The sequence below is a fragment of the Nilaparvata lugens genome, chromosome 3, assembly GCF_014356525.2.
Source record: "Nilaparvata lugens isolate BPH chromosome 3, ASM1435652v1, whole genome shotgun sequence".
NCBI classification, from domain to species: domain Eukaryota; kingdom Metazoa; phylum Arthropoda; class Insecta; order Hemiptera; family Delphacidae; genus Nilaparvata; species Nilaparvata lugens.
This window is the reverse complement of record NC_052506.1, coordinates 97,133,634-97,147,190: the sequence shown is the minus strand read 5'-3', so window position 1 is coordinate 97,147,190 and position 13,557 is coordinate 97,133,634. Positions and strand designations below refer to the sequence as shown.

The 13,557-nt window shown below is 35.3% G+C and overlaps 1 protein-coding gene across 3 annotated transcripts in view; it reads right to left on the bottom strand.

The window, feature by feature from the left end:
* Window positions 1-13,557, bottom strand: part of LOC111052706 (golgin subfamily B member 1) — a 54,156-nt gene continuing 40,599 nt past the window's right edge. For all 3 annotated transcript variants that reach the window (XM_039425212.1, XM_039425214.1, XM_022339457.2), the window contains exons 11-13: window positions 11,546-11,718; window positions 3,897-4,000; window positions 1-1,768 (exon numbers count right to left, since the gene is read on the bottom strand). In XM_039425212.1, coding sequence (XP_039281146.1) covers window positions 1,698-1,768; window positions 3,897-4,000; window positions 11,546-11,718 — 348 coding nt within the window. In that variant the 3' untranslated portion in view covers window positions 1-1,697. The remainder of the gene's footprint in view (window positions 1,769-3,896; window positions 4,001-11,545; window positions 11,719-13,557) is intronic.

The window sequence follows — 13,557 nt, the reverse complement described above, 5'->3', positions numbered from 1 at the left end:
TATATTCATACAATAATACATTTATTTTACGGGACACTGAACACTTCATTCAGTTTATAGACAAGAGTAAAAGTAATTACATTTATTAAAAAGCACATTTCAAAAAAATAATTTAAGAACAACATCATATCCAAATAATTTTATAATCTGTTACTTTTTTTATGAAATTATAATTTTATGTTCAACAGTCAATAAGTTATTAACAACCATGCTACAAATATTACAGATTATTAATATATTGCATTCTTTCTATAACATTTATTTACATGACATTTCAATTAAACTATTTGAAATAATAAAATCAGCATGCTTTGATTATAATAAATAATGCAAAACAATATTAAAATGACCTGTATTACAGTTATTCACATTATTAATTCACTAATCAATCAAATAAGTAAAATAATAATATCTAAAGGTGGTATAAATACTCGAATTGGATTTATATCTAAATTTTTTATTTGGCATTATTTTTCTAGATCTAAGAATATTTCATTTGTAATATGTGGGTATTTAATTTATTTGTATAGACATCAAGTACTACTTGAAAAAAATATTGATTAACAGATTATTTATGAATTCCAGGAATAGAAGAATCAAAAATTGTAGCGTCTAATTGAAAAATTGAATCTGTAATATCTCTGCACACTATTTTGATTCATGTAAAAGCATTTCCTAATTTTAAGCTTAAAACATATTGTTTTTACAAATTTGTCCTGATTTTTACCTCAATTTAAATGGAAAATATATAATAAAATTCGTAAGAGTAACCCAAAAAACAAATCACTCCACCCAACATAAACACAAATCAATCTCAAGAAAAACTAGTAAATCAATAAAATACGGCAAGATGCTCCCTGACCGAAAATTGCTTTACAGTACTATATTTTTGCTACAAACTGACTACGATACCTGTTATAAGATATACCAGAATGTTTCAAAAAGAATGACATAATTTTGAAAATATTATTTATTTTAAAAACTGGTGTATACAAACCATTTTTAATCAAATTACTCACAGAAGTATCAAGTTTATGATGATGTATTAAGTGTTCAATGTGCCTTCCTTTTAAGGCTCGGACGACATCTAGACGGTAGTGAAATTCATCCCAGACTGTTCGCAAGATGTCTGTCTTCTCGGACTGTAGCTACTGCATCAGTTATCCTGGTTTTTAGCTCGTTAATATCAAATGCAATGGGAGGAACATAAACACGATCTTTAACGTTGTTCCTACCTTCGCACTTACATCAGTTATCCTGGTTTTTAGCTCCTAAATATAAGTGCTAAGGCAGAAACAACGTTAAAGATCGTGTTTATGTTCCTCGCTTAGCATTTGATATTAACGAGCTAAAAATCAGGATAACTGAAGATGTAGCTACAGTCCGAGAAGACATCTTGCGAACAGTCTGGGATGAATTTGGCTACCGTCTAGATGTCGTCCGAGCCTTAAAAGGATGACACATAGAACACTAATAATACATCAACATAAACTTCATACTTCTGTGAGTAATTTGATGTAAAATTGGTTTGTGTACACCATTTTAAAAAATAAATATAACTGTTCAAAATTGGGTCATTCTTTTTGAAACACCCTGTAGTTCTATTTACACGAAAAATATTATTCTATAAAAATACAAATCTCAAGTCTCATTCAAACAGAGTTTAGAATGTCTAAAATCTGTGAAAGTCAAGTGCTTCATTTGGATGATCCAAACAGCCATCCGAAGAAGCTAGGATTGGGATCCTGCTCATGCTGCTGCTCATCAGCTGAAAAACAACAAACTCAGTATAAATAAAACTCTAGTTAAAATGTAAAACAGTGTTATATTGTGTTGAGAAATAATGAAACAATATCGGGGACCGAGTTTCGCTCTGGAGTACAAAAGCATAGAAAAATTATTACGAAAGAAGAAATTATAATAACATTCATACAGAAATGTTCTATCTAATCACAGTAAATTGAGATTAATTCCCAGAGGAATGCAAAAATTTCCCTCACAAAGGCCCAGTTGCACAAAAGCCGGTTTAATTTTAATCCTGATTAACTTCACGTGAACCAAATCAGAGAAGACCATTTCAAAAAGATGGATCTACTGGAATTAATCAGGATTGAAAATAACCGGCTTTTTTGCAAACGGCACTAAGTACCTGATTGAATGATTACAAAAGTTCAACAGCTGAGCCATAATTTTGACACAGTCCCACACTCATGAACTCGCTCACTCACTTCCATCACCAACAGACGACGAAATTATTATTATCAGCTGTTTTTCCAAGGATGAATAATAATTATCCTTTTAATGTCCTTCAGCGAGTTTTCCCAGGGATGAGACCTAGTGCAATCGAGTATTTATATTATAAACCTACTATGTTCTGAATTTCGTGAGAATCGTTAGAGCCGTTTTTGAGATCCGGTGAAATAAAAATATATAAACATCTGAACATACAACAGATGTTGCTCGTTTAATAGTATAGGACAAGTGAGTTAAATATTTATATGCTGCTGAAGAAATTAGAAGCCATGGGAATTAGAGGAGTTCCTCTAGCATGGTTTAGATCATACCTCTGTGACCGGCGTCAAAAAGTCAAAGTTGAAGAACATCTCAGTTCAGAGGAAACGATGAAGTTTGGGATTCCCCAAGGAACAGTTCTTGGGCCAATTCTGTATTTGGCATATGCAAATGAGCTATGTTCAATTAAGATAAGAGGAAGAGTAATAGCTTTTGCTGATGATACGTGTATACTATTTGAAGGAAACACCTGGGAGGAAGTTTTTAATCTGATCAAAGTCGATAAATGGTTAAGAGAAAATTTGCTTACAGTAAATGCAACAAAAACGAAATTTTTAGCCTTTTCTCTGACAGAACGGACGAGACCACCGGATTCTTCAATAATCCTGCTATATTGTCAACTGTTGCAACATTGTAATAATAATATTCGTATGGCTTTTATTGGTGGGGAGTTATTGTCGGAAGTTCCACCTCGTCTGAGTATAATACAGAGTGACACAGAATAGCGGGAACTTTTAAAAACGCCATAAAACATTAGTTGGAAGTGCAAAAATGATTTTATTCAAACTAATATAAAGTTCAAGACTCGCCATTTGAGAATTATTAATAACATCTATCACTTTTTGACAGTTACTTCTTCAAGATGGCTTCCTCCTGCACGAATACACTCTTGAAATCTGTGTTGACGATTCCTGCACCTTTTCAGCTGGGATGTGTTAAATTTCATTTCGAATTGTCTGTTATGATTCAACCACAGTTATTGGTCAAGTTGTGAAAACGTTTGATTTAAGATTAGAGCTCCACAAACAGAATATCGCAGGTGGACAGATCATGGGACCAGGAAACGCAACCTAATCATGAGATTACACGGTTACTAAACAATACTCACTCGTACAGTTGCCATTGAATGCCGTGCAGAGTGGATTTCGCTCACAATAATTTTGAATTAATTACAAAATTAAAACAGAATTAAATTTGATATCTGCAATATCCCAGATGAGATGTTGCAGCGATCAATGAGGAATCGTCAACACAAATTTCAAGAGTGTATTCGTTCAGGAGGAAGCCATCTTAAAGAAGTAATTGTCAAAAAGTGATAGATGTTATTAATAATTCTCAAATCGCAAGTCTTGAACTTTAGATTAGTTTGAATAAAATCATTTTTGCCCTTCCCACTAATGATTTATGGCGTTTTTAAAAAAGTACCCGATATTCTGTGTCACCCTGTATCATTTAAGCCGTCAACAACGTTTAGCTATGAGCAGGTTTCAACCGGGGATCTCTAGTCTGCTACGCAAGCACTCTATACACTAGACCACGGATCACTCAAATATGGATGAACATTGTTCATGTGGATAAATAGGATTGATTAATTTGAAACTCACGTGGTGCACCTGAGTAGAGATGCTTGTGTTCAATGTATCTTAACTCTCTATCACGCTGCAACGACAGATCTTTCCTGTAGTCTGTTTGCTGCAATTCGCCAAGCCTGAAACAAAACAAGAATATTAGTTGAGATTAGATTAATTTTTTCCAAGCAGATTAAAATGTACGCTTATATACAAACTTGATATAGTTTAATTATTTAATTGACGTGTCATACACTGTTAGAGCTATGCTCAAATTATACAGTTTCACATGACAAAAAATAATAAAATTAGCTATGCACCACCTACTTTTTACCATAGACAAAATATACCACAAGAAGATTTGTAAATTGAACGTGACTTGAAAAAAAATGAAAGAAGGGTACTACAGTGAGGTCCACGTTATAATGGCAGTGTTTGATTAGCAATGGTATTGCTTTCCTTGTCTATCATTCAACAAAGCGGATAGCGCTATCTCTTTCTCGCTTTGTAGAACTAATAATTAATTAACAAAATATTTCATCTTGATTATGAAAATTCATTATGAAGTGGGATTGAAACGGATGAAAAAACGGAAGAAAAATGTCTTTTATTATTTCTCATAACAATGAAAACGTATTTTGAAAAGGGGCGCTCAGAAGCCAATTTCTTATCAGTAGAATTGATAATGATTTACGTAGATCATTTTCACTTTCGAATACGGAGCTGCAGGCTAGAAACAGTACGATAGCTGTCTCTGTGCGCACGCATTCAGTTTCAAGGTTAAGCAACAGTTCGCAGTGAAAATTGTTTTTGACAGGTTGCTATAGTAACACTAAGACGCGCGCATCACATAACAGCTGATCGCACCGGTACTTCTTAACTGTGCTGTACAGGTTGATAGTTGACAGCAAAAACAATCAGTTCAAGATGAACGATTTATAGACTTCATACGAAATTTGACAAGTGAAAACTAGAACCGAAAACACTCTTCAAAACTAACCAAACATTGCGTGTTGTATTTTACTAAACAGTTTTTTTACTCAACTAACCGGCCTTCCCCGTTTGGATAGAAAATTCAGGTACCTCATTAATTCAAAATACACTTAAACAAAAACTTGCTTTATAAATATTTAGACAAACTATTAAAAACTCGATATTTGACGGAGCACTCTTACAGTAAACCATGCAGGGTAGCCAGCGCTACCAAATTCCCACTCTGTTTGAACACTTCAGGTGTTGAAAAATGTTATTTTTGAAATAGAGGTACTCACCGTCATTTAAAACGTCAATAAACAGAAAACTATCGAACAAAATCGATTCTAAGAAGTATAAGCAAATGCTCAACTTTATTAAATATGGTACATTAAGCTTATATGAATCTTATCGGAAATTTCTACTTCTTTCCAACCATATCCTTGAATCGGATTTGTTCGATTAGTTTCTGTTATTGACGTTTTAATGACGGTGGAGTAGCCCTATTCAAAAACAGAACATTATTTCAAACATGAAAGTGTTGAAACAGAGTGGAAGTTGGTAGCGCTGGCTACCCTGCATGGTTTACTGTAAGAGTGCTCCGTCAAATATCGAGTTTTTAAATAGTTTGTCTAAATATTTATAAAGCAAGTTTTTGTTTAAGTGTATTTTGAATTAATGAGGTACCTGAATTTTCTATCCAAACGGGGAAGGCCGGTTAGTTGAGTAAAAAAACTGTTTAGTAAAATACAACACGCAATGTTTGGTTAGTTTGAAGAGTGTTTTCGGTTCTAGTTTTCACTTGTCAAATTTCGTATGAAGTCTATAAATCGTTTATCTTGAACTGATTGTTTTTGCTGTCAACTATCAACCTGTACAGCACAGTTAAGAAGTACCGGTGCGATCAGCTGTTATGTGATGCGCGCGTCTTAGTGTTACTATAGCAACCTGTCAAAAACAATTTTCACTGCGAACTGTTGCTTAACCTTGAAACTGAATGCGTGCGCACAGAGACAGCTATCGTACTGTTTCTAGCCTGCAGCTCCGTATTCGAAAGTGAAAATGATCTACGTGAATCATTATCAATTCTACTGATAAGAAATTGGCTTCTGAGCGCCCCTTTTCAAAAATACGTTTTCATTGTTATGAGAAATAATAAAAGAAATTTTTCTTCCGTTTTTTCATCCGTTTCAATCCCACTCCATTATGAATCCTGAAATAAAAAAATGCAAAACGAAGAGAGGAGCTATAGCTATCGAGATTGATGGATATAATTTCAGAAAAGATCGGACCATGGCTAACGGAAGAGTCTCGTTTAGATGTCTTAAAATCGGATGCCCAATGACTTTGAAGACTAATGCCAAGATAAATGAAGTATTAGAAACAAATGGATCGCATAATCATCCTGTGTCAAACTTGAATATCACGCAGGACGATAGTGTAAATGACGGTTCTTTTAGTGAACGATTATCTTTTGCTACAGTCGTTTCTTCTCCGGCTAGTTCTACTCCAGTGATGCGTGATATGGGAGTCAGTACACCTCGTGCTAGTACTGTGTCACCAGGAGGTGAGACTGACAATTGTACCCCCAGTCATACTGTAGTATGTGAAAATTACAAGGACTTGGATAAATCGACCTCATTAAATCTCAACGAATCTGATCTTGCTTCTGAATCTTTGACTGACAAGCTCTTGCGTTTGGATGCTGAGAATGAAAAACTGAAAAATCGAATCAAAGAATTGCAGAATGAACGCGACGCTGCTCTCAACCGTTCAATTGAATTGGATATCAAGCTCTTACACCTTTCCAACACTACTAGAGAAACAGCTTCACAAACAATCCCTCTCGAAACTGTTCAAACTGTGACATCGAATTTTAATGTAGCATTACTAGATAATAGAGTAGATACAGAACTCCATAATGATGCTCTCATTGAGAAATATGTTGGTTCAGATAAAATACATGTGATCAACGAGAAATTGAAGGAGGAAATTAAGAATTTATCTGATAGAATTAGGTCAATGTCAATTTCAATTGAGGCCTTAGAGGCTGATAATCAGGCCCTAAACAATGAATTACTTCATGGAAAAAAAGAAGTAAATCGATTCAGAACGCTCTATGATGAATTGTACTCAAAATCAATAGCAGGTTGTCAAACTGGTTCAAAACCGCGAAATTTAAAAAGAAATGTTTTTGGAAAAATAAAATTATTCGCTGACAGCCATGGCAAAGGTTTAGTAAATAAAGTTTTTAAAAGCGTGAAAAGTACAAGCAGTATTTTAAAACCAGGAGCAACTTTTGATAAAATAGTTTCATCTTGCTCAGCTGAATGTAGAGAGTTGAAAGGTGGAGATCTGGTTGTTTTAATTGGTGGGGCTAACGACGTGGAAAAGACGGAAAACTCGAGGAAACTAATTGGTGAAATTGAGAAACAGCTTCTCGCATTGACTCATACTCGGGTACTTATGCTAAATCTTCCCCACAGACATGACCATGGACCCACATCTGAATTAAATTCGAAGATTGCAATGTTGAATAAGGAAATATCAGAATTATGTGAACGTTTCAAGAATGTAGAGCTGATGAACATTAATAATGTTGGCCGACGGTTCCACACGAGACATGGCCTTCATTTCAATTCTATTGGGAAAAGATACATCTCGGATCGTATTGTGCGCGCTTTCAATGGGCAGGAATATTCATGCATAGCGATACAGACACCACCACTTTCGGCTGCTAACGCGGGAAATTCAAGTGTTTCTCAATCACACAGCTTGGATGAATCGGTAAATTTATTTGAGAATGGACTTGAATCTTTTCCGGGAACTGCCACGAGCTCAATGAATAATGGTATATCTTCTGTTGAACATGTTGACAATTTAAACTTTTAGGTTGTGACAAAGATGAGAAATCTGCAGCGAACATGACTAGAGAATCTATCATTCGTAATTCGAACCCCGCAATGACCTGTGACTTTTCAATTTTCCACCAGAATATATTTCATCTGCCATCACGAATAGACTCACTGGAAATAGTTCTGAACGAGATAAATCCAAATGCTGTGATTTTGACTGAACATAAAATGAAAAACGTTGAGTTGGAGAGGTTGAATATAGCGAATTATGAGACAGTTGTATGGTTTGCTCGAATGGGTAGAGAAGGCGGTGGCGTTGTGATCCTTTCAAAAAGAGGTGTCAACATGGAGAAGGTATCAAACCCTTTCATTGATAATCTCATCGAAGAATTTCAGTTTGAATTGGCTGTCTGTTCTTTCAAGTTGAATATGGTTGATTTTGTGTTGGTGGGAATATACCGTAGTCCATGCTCAAATAAAAGCATATTCCTTAATAAATTGGATGAACTACTCAGCTTACTCTCAAGAAATTATACTCGTGTATTGATCGCTGGTGACTTGAATATAGATGTTTTAGAGGCTACGACAGCCTCAGTTGAACTGAAGAACATTTTGAAGAGCTACGGTCTCTCTGCCATGGTGAACTTTCCAACTAGATTTTGCTCAACTCGACAATCAGCGCTTGATAATTTTCTTACAAATCTTCCACACAGAAATATAATTATAACTGGAATAGACACCTGTTTATCAGACCACGATGCTCAACTTCTAGAATATAAAAATGTAGAAGAGAAAAGGAAGAATGATAGTGTTATTAGAATTAAAACCCGAAGATTCTCCAAAACAGATGTAGAAAGATTTAAGAGTCTTCTCTCTTTAGAAAATTGGTTCAATGTATTTAATGCAAAGGTTGAAGATAAATATAATGAATTTCATACTACCTTTGTATATTACTTTAACAAATCATTTCCTGTAGTGGACAAAATAAAAAGGATTGGAAGTGGAGTCAAGTGGATAACACCTGAACTGAGAGAGCTAAGAAAGGAAATAAGTAGTAAATGCTGTAGAGCCAGGATTGCAAATGATTTTGATTCACTTGATGACATCCGCAGAGAAAAACGTCAATACAGAGAAAAGTTAAGATCTGCAAAAGAAATGCATTTTAAATTGTTAATTGAAAATTCGAAAAATCCGACCAAATGTACATGGAATGTAGTGAATTCTTTAACTGGTAAAAATAATAAAACCGACCATGATTTAGAGATTGAGCATAATGGGAGACTCTACAAGAATCCAACAGATGTGTCAAAGCTGTTTAATGAATATTTCACAGATAATACTTTATTTCCTCAAGATACAAATACAGTCATCAATGTATTACAAGGAAGTAATGAATGCCGATTTCGCCCAAACCAAGTTGATGATGAAGAAATGCTCAATATAATAGGATCATTTTTAAATCTCAGATCGTGTGGTTTTGATGAAGTTCCAATGTCCGTAATAAAAGAAGCTAAATTTTATCTGATGAAGCCCTTGGTCCATGTAGTAAACTCTTCATTTGTATCCGGAATCTACCCTGAACTTTTGAAAATAACTAAAGTAACGCCAATACACAAGAAAGGAGATAGGAACAAGCTCAGCAATTACAGACCGATCTCAGAGCCGTCAGTCTTTTCCAAAATATTTGAGAGAGCAATGAGTAATAGACTTATGGAACACCTGTCTAAATACAACTTGATTGACGAGGAACAGCATGGTTTTCAGCGCGGTAAATCAGTAATGACAGCAGCGGTCAGTAGTATTGAATGGATTGTTGAGCAGGTTGATGCAGGTCGGCGCACAGCATCAATTCTGATGGACCTCACCAAAGCTTTTGAGTCGGTGTCTCATAATATACTTCTTCAGAAGCTGCATTCATGTGGGGTGACTGGTAGATATCTGCAGTGGATGCGTTCATATATTTCAAATAGAAGGCAGTTCGTGACAGTTAGAAGAAGAACTTATGATACCTTCAAATCAAGATTTCAACTTGAAATCTTCAAATCTGAACTTAGAAGGGTGACTCGAGGCGTTCCCCAGGGATCTATTTTAGGCCCTATCCTCTTCATTATCTACTTGAAAGACCTCCCTTCAGTTTTGAACCTACAAATACCTCGAAATTCACATGTGCAGCTGTGTATGTATGCTGATGACACTACGCTTAATGTAGCTGGTGACAACGAGGAAGAACTTGAAGAACGCACTAATTTAGGTCTGCTTCAGCTTGACAAATTCTTCAAGGATCATTGCTTGAGACTGAATCCAACTAAATGTGAGGCTATAAAGTTTTCAGCTGGAATTCGTGAGGATGAGGAGACTGAATTCACTGTTGATGGTCACGTACTTCAGGAAACCTCAAACTCAAAGTTCCTGGGTTTGACAATAGACCAACGATTGTCTTGGAAGTCACATGTGGATGGCATATTGAAGAAGCTGAACTCTGGCCTCTATTCACTCAGGGTATTGTCGAATTATTCAAGTCAGGCTACACTGAGAACCATCTACTTTGCAAACATTCATTCTCACCTAGCGTTTGGAGTAGGACTCTATGGAGGAACATCTCTTGAAAACTTGAAAAAATTATTCACAGTTCAGAAAAAAGCAGTCAGAATCATATTGAAGTTAGGTTTCAGAGAGTCTGTGAGAGAAAAATTCAAAAGCCTCAACATATTGACAATTTATGGACTGTACATAATGGAATGTATTCTGACATTGAAATTTAAAAATGAAGAATATGTTACCCACCGGTATCATACACGCTCAAGGAGAACATATGCACTTCATCAGCACAGGAGACACTTCTTTGAAAAACGGCCATCATACATGGGAGCAAAGTTCTTCAACAAGCTGCCGATTGATGTCAGAGAGAAGGAGGGTGCAGACTTCAAGAGAGAACTGAAGAGATATTTAATTTCTATGAGCCTGTACTCAATTCAGGAGTATCTAAATTGAATTGTTGTTAATGTTGAAATTCTTTGACCTCTTTTACTGTGACGTTATTTATATTGTATTGATGCAATGATGAATGGCAAATAAATTTATTCGATTTTGATTTTGAAAAATCTGGTGTGGCGCACTCACACAACTTTCCTTGCCGTTATGAAAATTGATCACCTGACGGCTGGCGCTAGTGTTCACGCGCATCTCAAGTCTACTATTCAAAGATCTGAACCAGCTGGTGAAAGGACAATAACTTTGGATACACTAGAGGTCTGCTATCTCTTCATAGTGAATGATTTAATAGAATCAACAGTTGCCAAGAGTTTGTTACTTAACATTTATTGTAGAGATTTTTATGCTCAATCTTATCCACTTGATTTTTTTTTTTTGTTTAAATTGTATCTGAAGCCTGATATTTGAGAATCTAAAATCAAACTTTGCAATTATTAGATAAGACGGAGCTCCTGAAATTTTTACAGATATGTGACTTATAGCAGTTGATAGAGCTTATCAGTGACTATTCTAGGTATGAATTTGATCAAAATCGTTGGAGCCGTTTTCGAGAAAATCGCGAAAAACTCTGTTTTTGACAACATTTTCGCCATTTTAGCCGCCATCTTTAATTTAATTTGATCGAAATTGTTCGTGTCGGATCCTTATATTGTAAGGACCTTAAGTTCCAAATTTCAAGTCATTCCGTTAATTGGGAGATGAGATATCGTGTACACACACACACACATACAGACCAATACCCAAAAACCACTTTTTTGGATTCAGGGGACCTTGAAACGTGTAGAAATTGGGATACCTTAATTTTTTTCGGAAAGCAATACTTTCCTTACCTATGGTAATAGGGAAGGAAAGTAAAAAGATACTGACTTTTCGGTGAGCACATAGGCCTGAGGTGGATTGACTTGATCACTGCTTTCAGCACTCGAGTCAGCTGATTCGGCAGGAGATTTTTCCATATGTTCGATTCTTCCGCGACTCGACTCGTTCATCTTGATCGAGGCTGACAGACGCAGCTGAAGCTCATCTCTTTCTGCCAAAAGCTGCAACCAAAATATCCGAATAGACGTCACCAATTATAAGTAATTGTAATTAACATTGATAACAAATAATATTGTAACTACACGTATTTTTAGTTGTTGTCTATAAAATATTGTAGTTCTAAGATATCCCATAGTATAGGTAAATCATGTTCAAAGTTTCAAACCGTTTTCTTGTTAAACTCAAGCTGATTACTGTCGAGTACTACTGTCTATTATTACTGTTTTGTTAGGGTTGAGCTATGTTTAAACCAAATTTATTAACAAAATGTTTATTTTTCCGTCCTTATAGATTTTATCAGATTGAATGGAACTTGACAAACACATAGCCTATGTTCATCATGAGTATAAGTTATGTTCAATCTCATAGAATCTACAAGAACGGAGATAAACATTTTGTTAATAACTTTGGTGTAAACGCAGCTTTAGAGTTTGACAACGGCACAGTATCAAATCAAATTTATTGCCTTATGAAATAATGTTTACAATTAAATACAGATTGTAATACAAATATAATATTTTAGAATAGGAAGTATAATTTTTTAGCATAATAATATGTGTATTAATTCGGCGAAACCAGCAAAACCATAGTTTGAGTGCCGGTGACGAGTACCAAAACAGAAAACGATAATATTACTTCCAATACAAAAACTTTGATTTAACATGGTAAGCTGAACTATAATATTATAAAAACTATACAATTCAATCAAGGTGAAAGTGGGGAAAACCTATATTTATACTGTATGTATGATGGCAATACTAGAGAAAAAATCAAATTGTGTTGTGAATTAGGTGAAAAACATTTGTTGATTTAATTCAATCTAGATTTTTTTTAGAACTTGATTTAGTGATGCTATCTAAAATTTAATTTTCGGGTAACAGGTTAATCAATTAATTCACTACATAGGGGAACTGTCTACGGCATACTATTAATTAGGTCTGTCATGGGAACACGGTAGTTTGATGGCGATCAGAAATTGTAAGCTGGAATGTATGGAGTGAATGTATTTTTGGATCTATTGATATAAAGTATTAAATTTTTTCTATAAAGTTGTTTCACTGTCAGAACCGGGAATTCTTCATAAAGTAAGTGACTGGGATATCGTCTCGGCCTTTGGAGAGCAGCTTTTAGTATGAGAGACTACCAGCGTCACATAGCTCCTCCAAAAATAACTACCAATTATAATACTGAGGATGATGCCCACATAAGCTCTTAGACTTGTGCGTAGGTAATAAGTGAGAGGGATGATGATTAATTTTTAGGTAATCGGGACCGACGGAATATCGTCTCCTCCGAAAGACCGTATCCATGTGATTGTACTGTGGTCAAAAACTTTTTGCCCTGGTCGAGATTCGAGCTCGGGTTCTCTTGATTATTAGACCGGGGCGTTATCACTTACTCACTCCAACGAGCCACCCGAAAAGTCCACCAGGTATCAACTTGAGTTAACATTGAAAATTGGAGAATATCCTTTCTATATGCTTTTCTTTATGATTTCTTGAGTAATCTGAACTACTGGACTGATTAAGTTGGAATTTTGCATATAGATTCTTAATTTACTGAAGATGTTTATAGGCCTATTGAAATTTTTCAGTAGGTCAAATTTTTAATTGGACCCTTCCGGAGCACGGGTCACCTGCTATAGTGAGGTCCACGTTATAATGGCAGTGTTTGACTAGCAATGGCATTGCTATCCTTGTCTATCATTCAACAAAGAGGATAACGCAGTAACGCTATCTCTTTATCGCTTTGCTTTGTTGCCAGATCGTCTTTTAACAGTTCCACCGATTATGAGAGAGTAGAACGAAAAACGGCCGGGCTCCGTTAAAAGTCACTGGGAG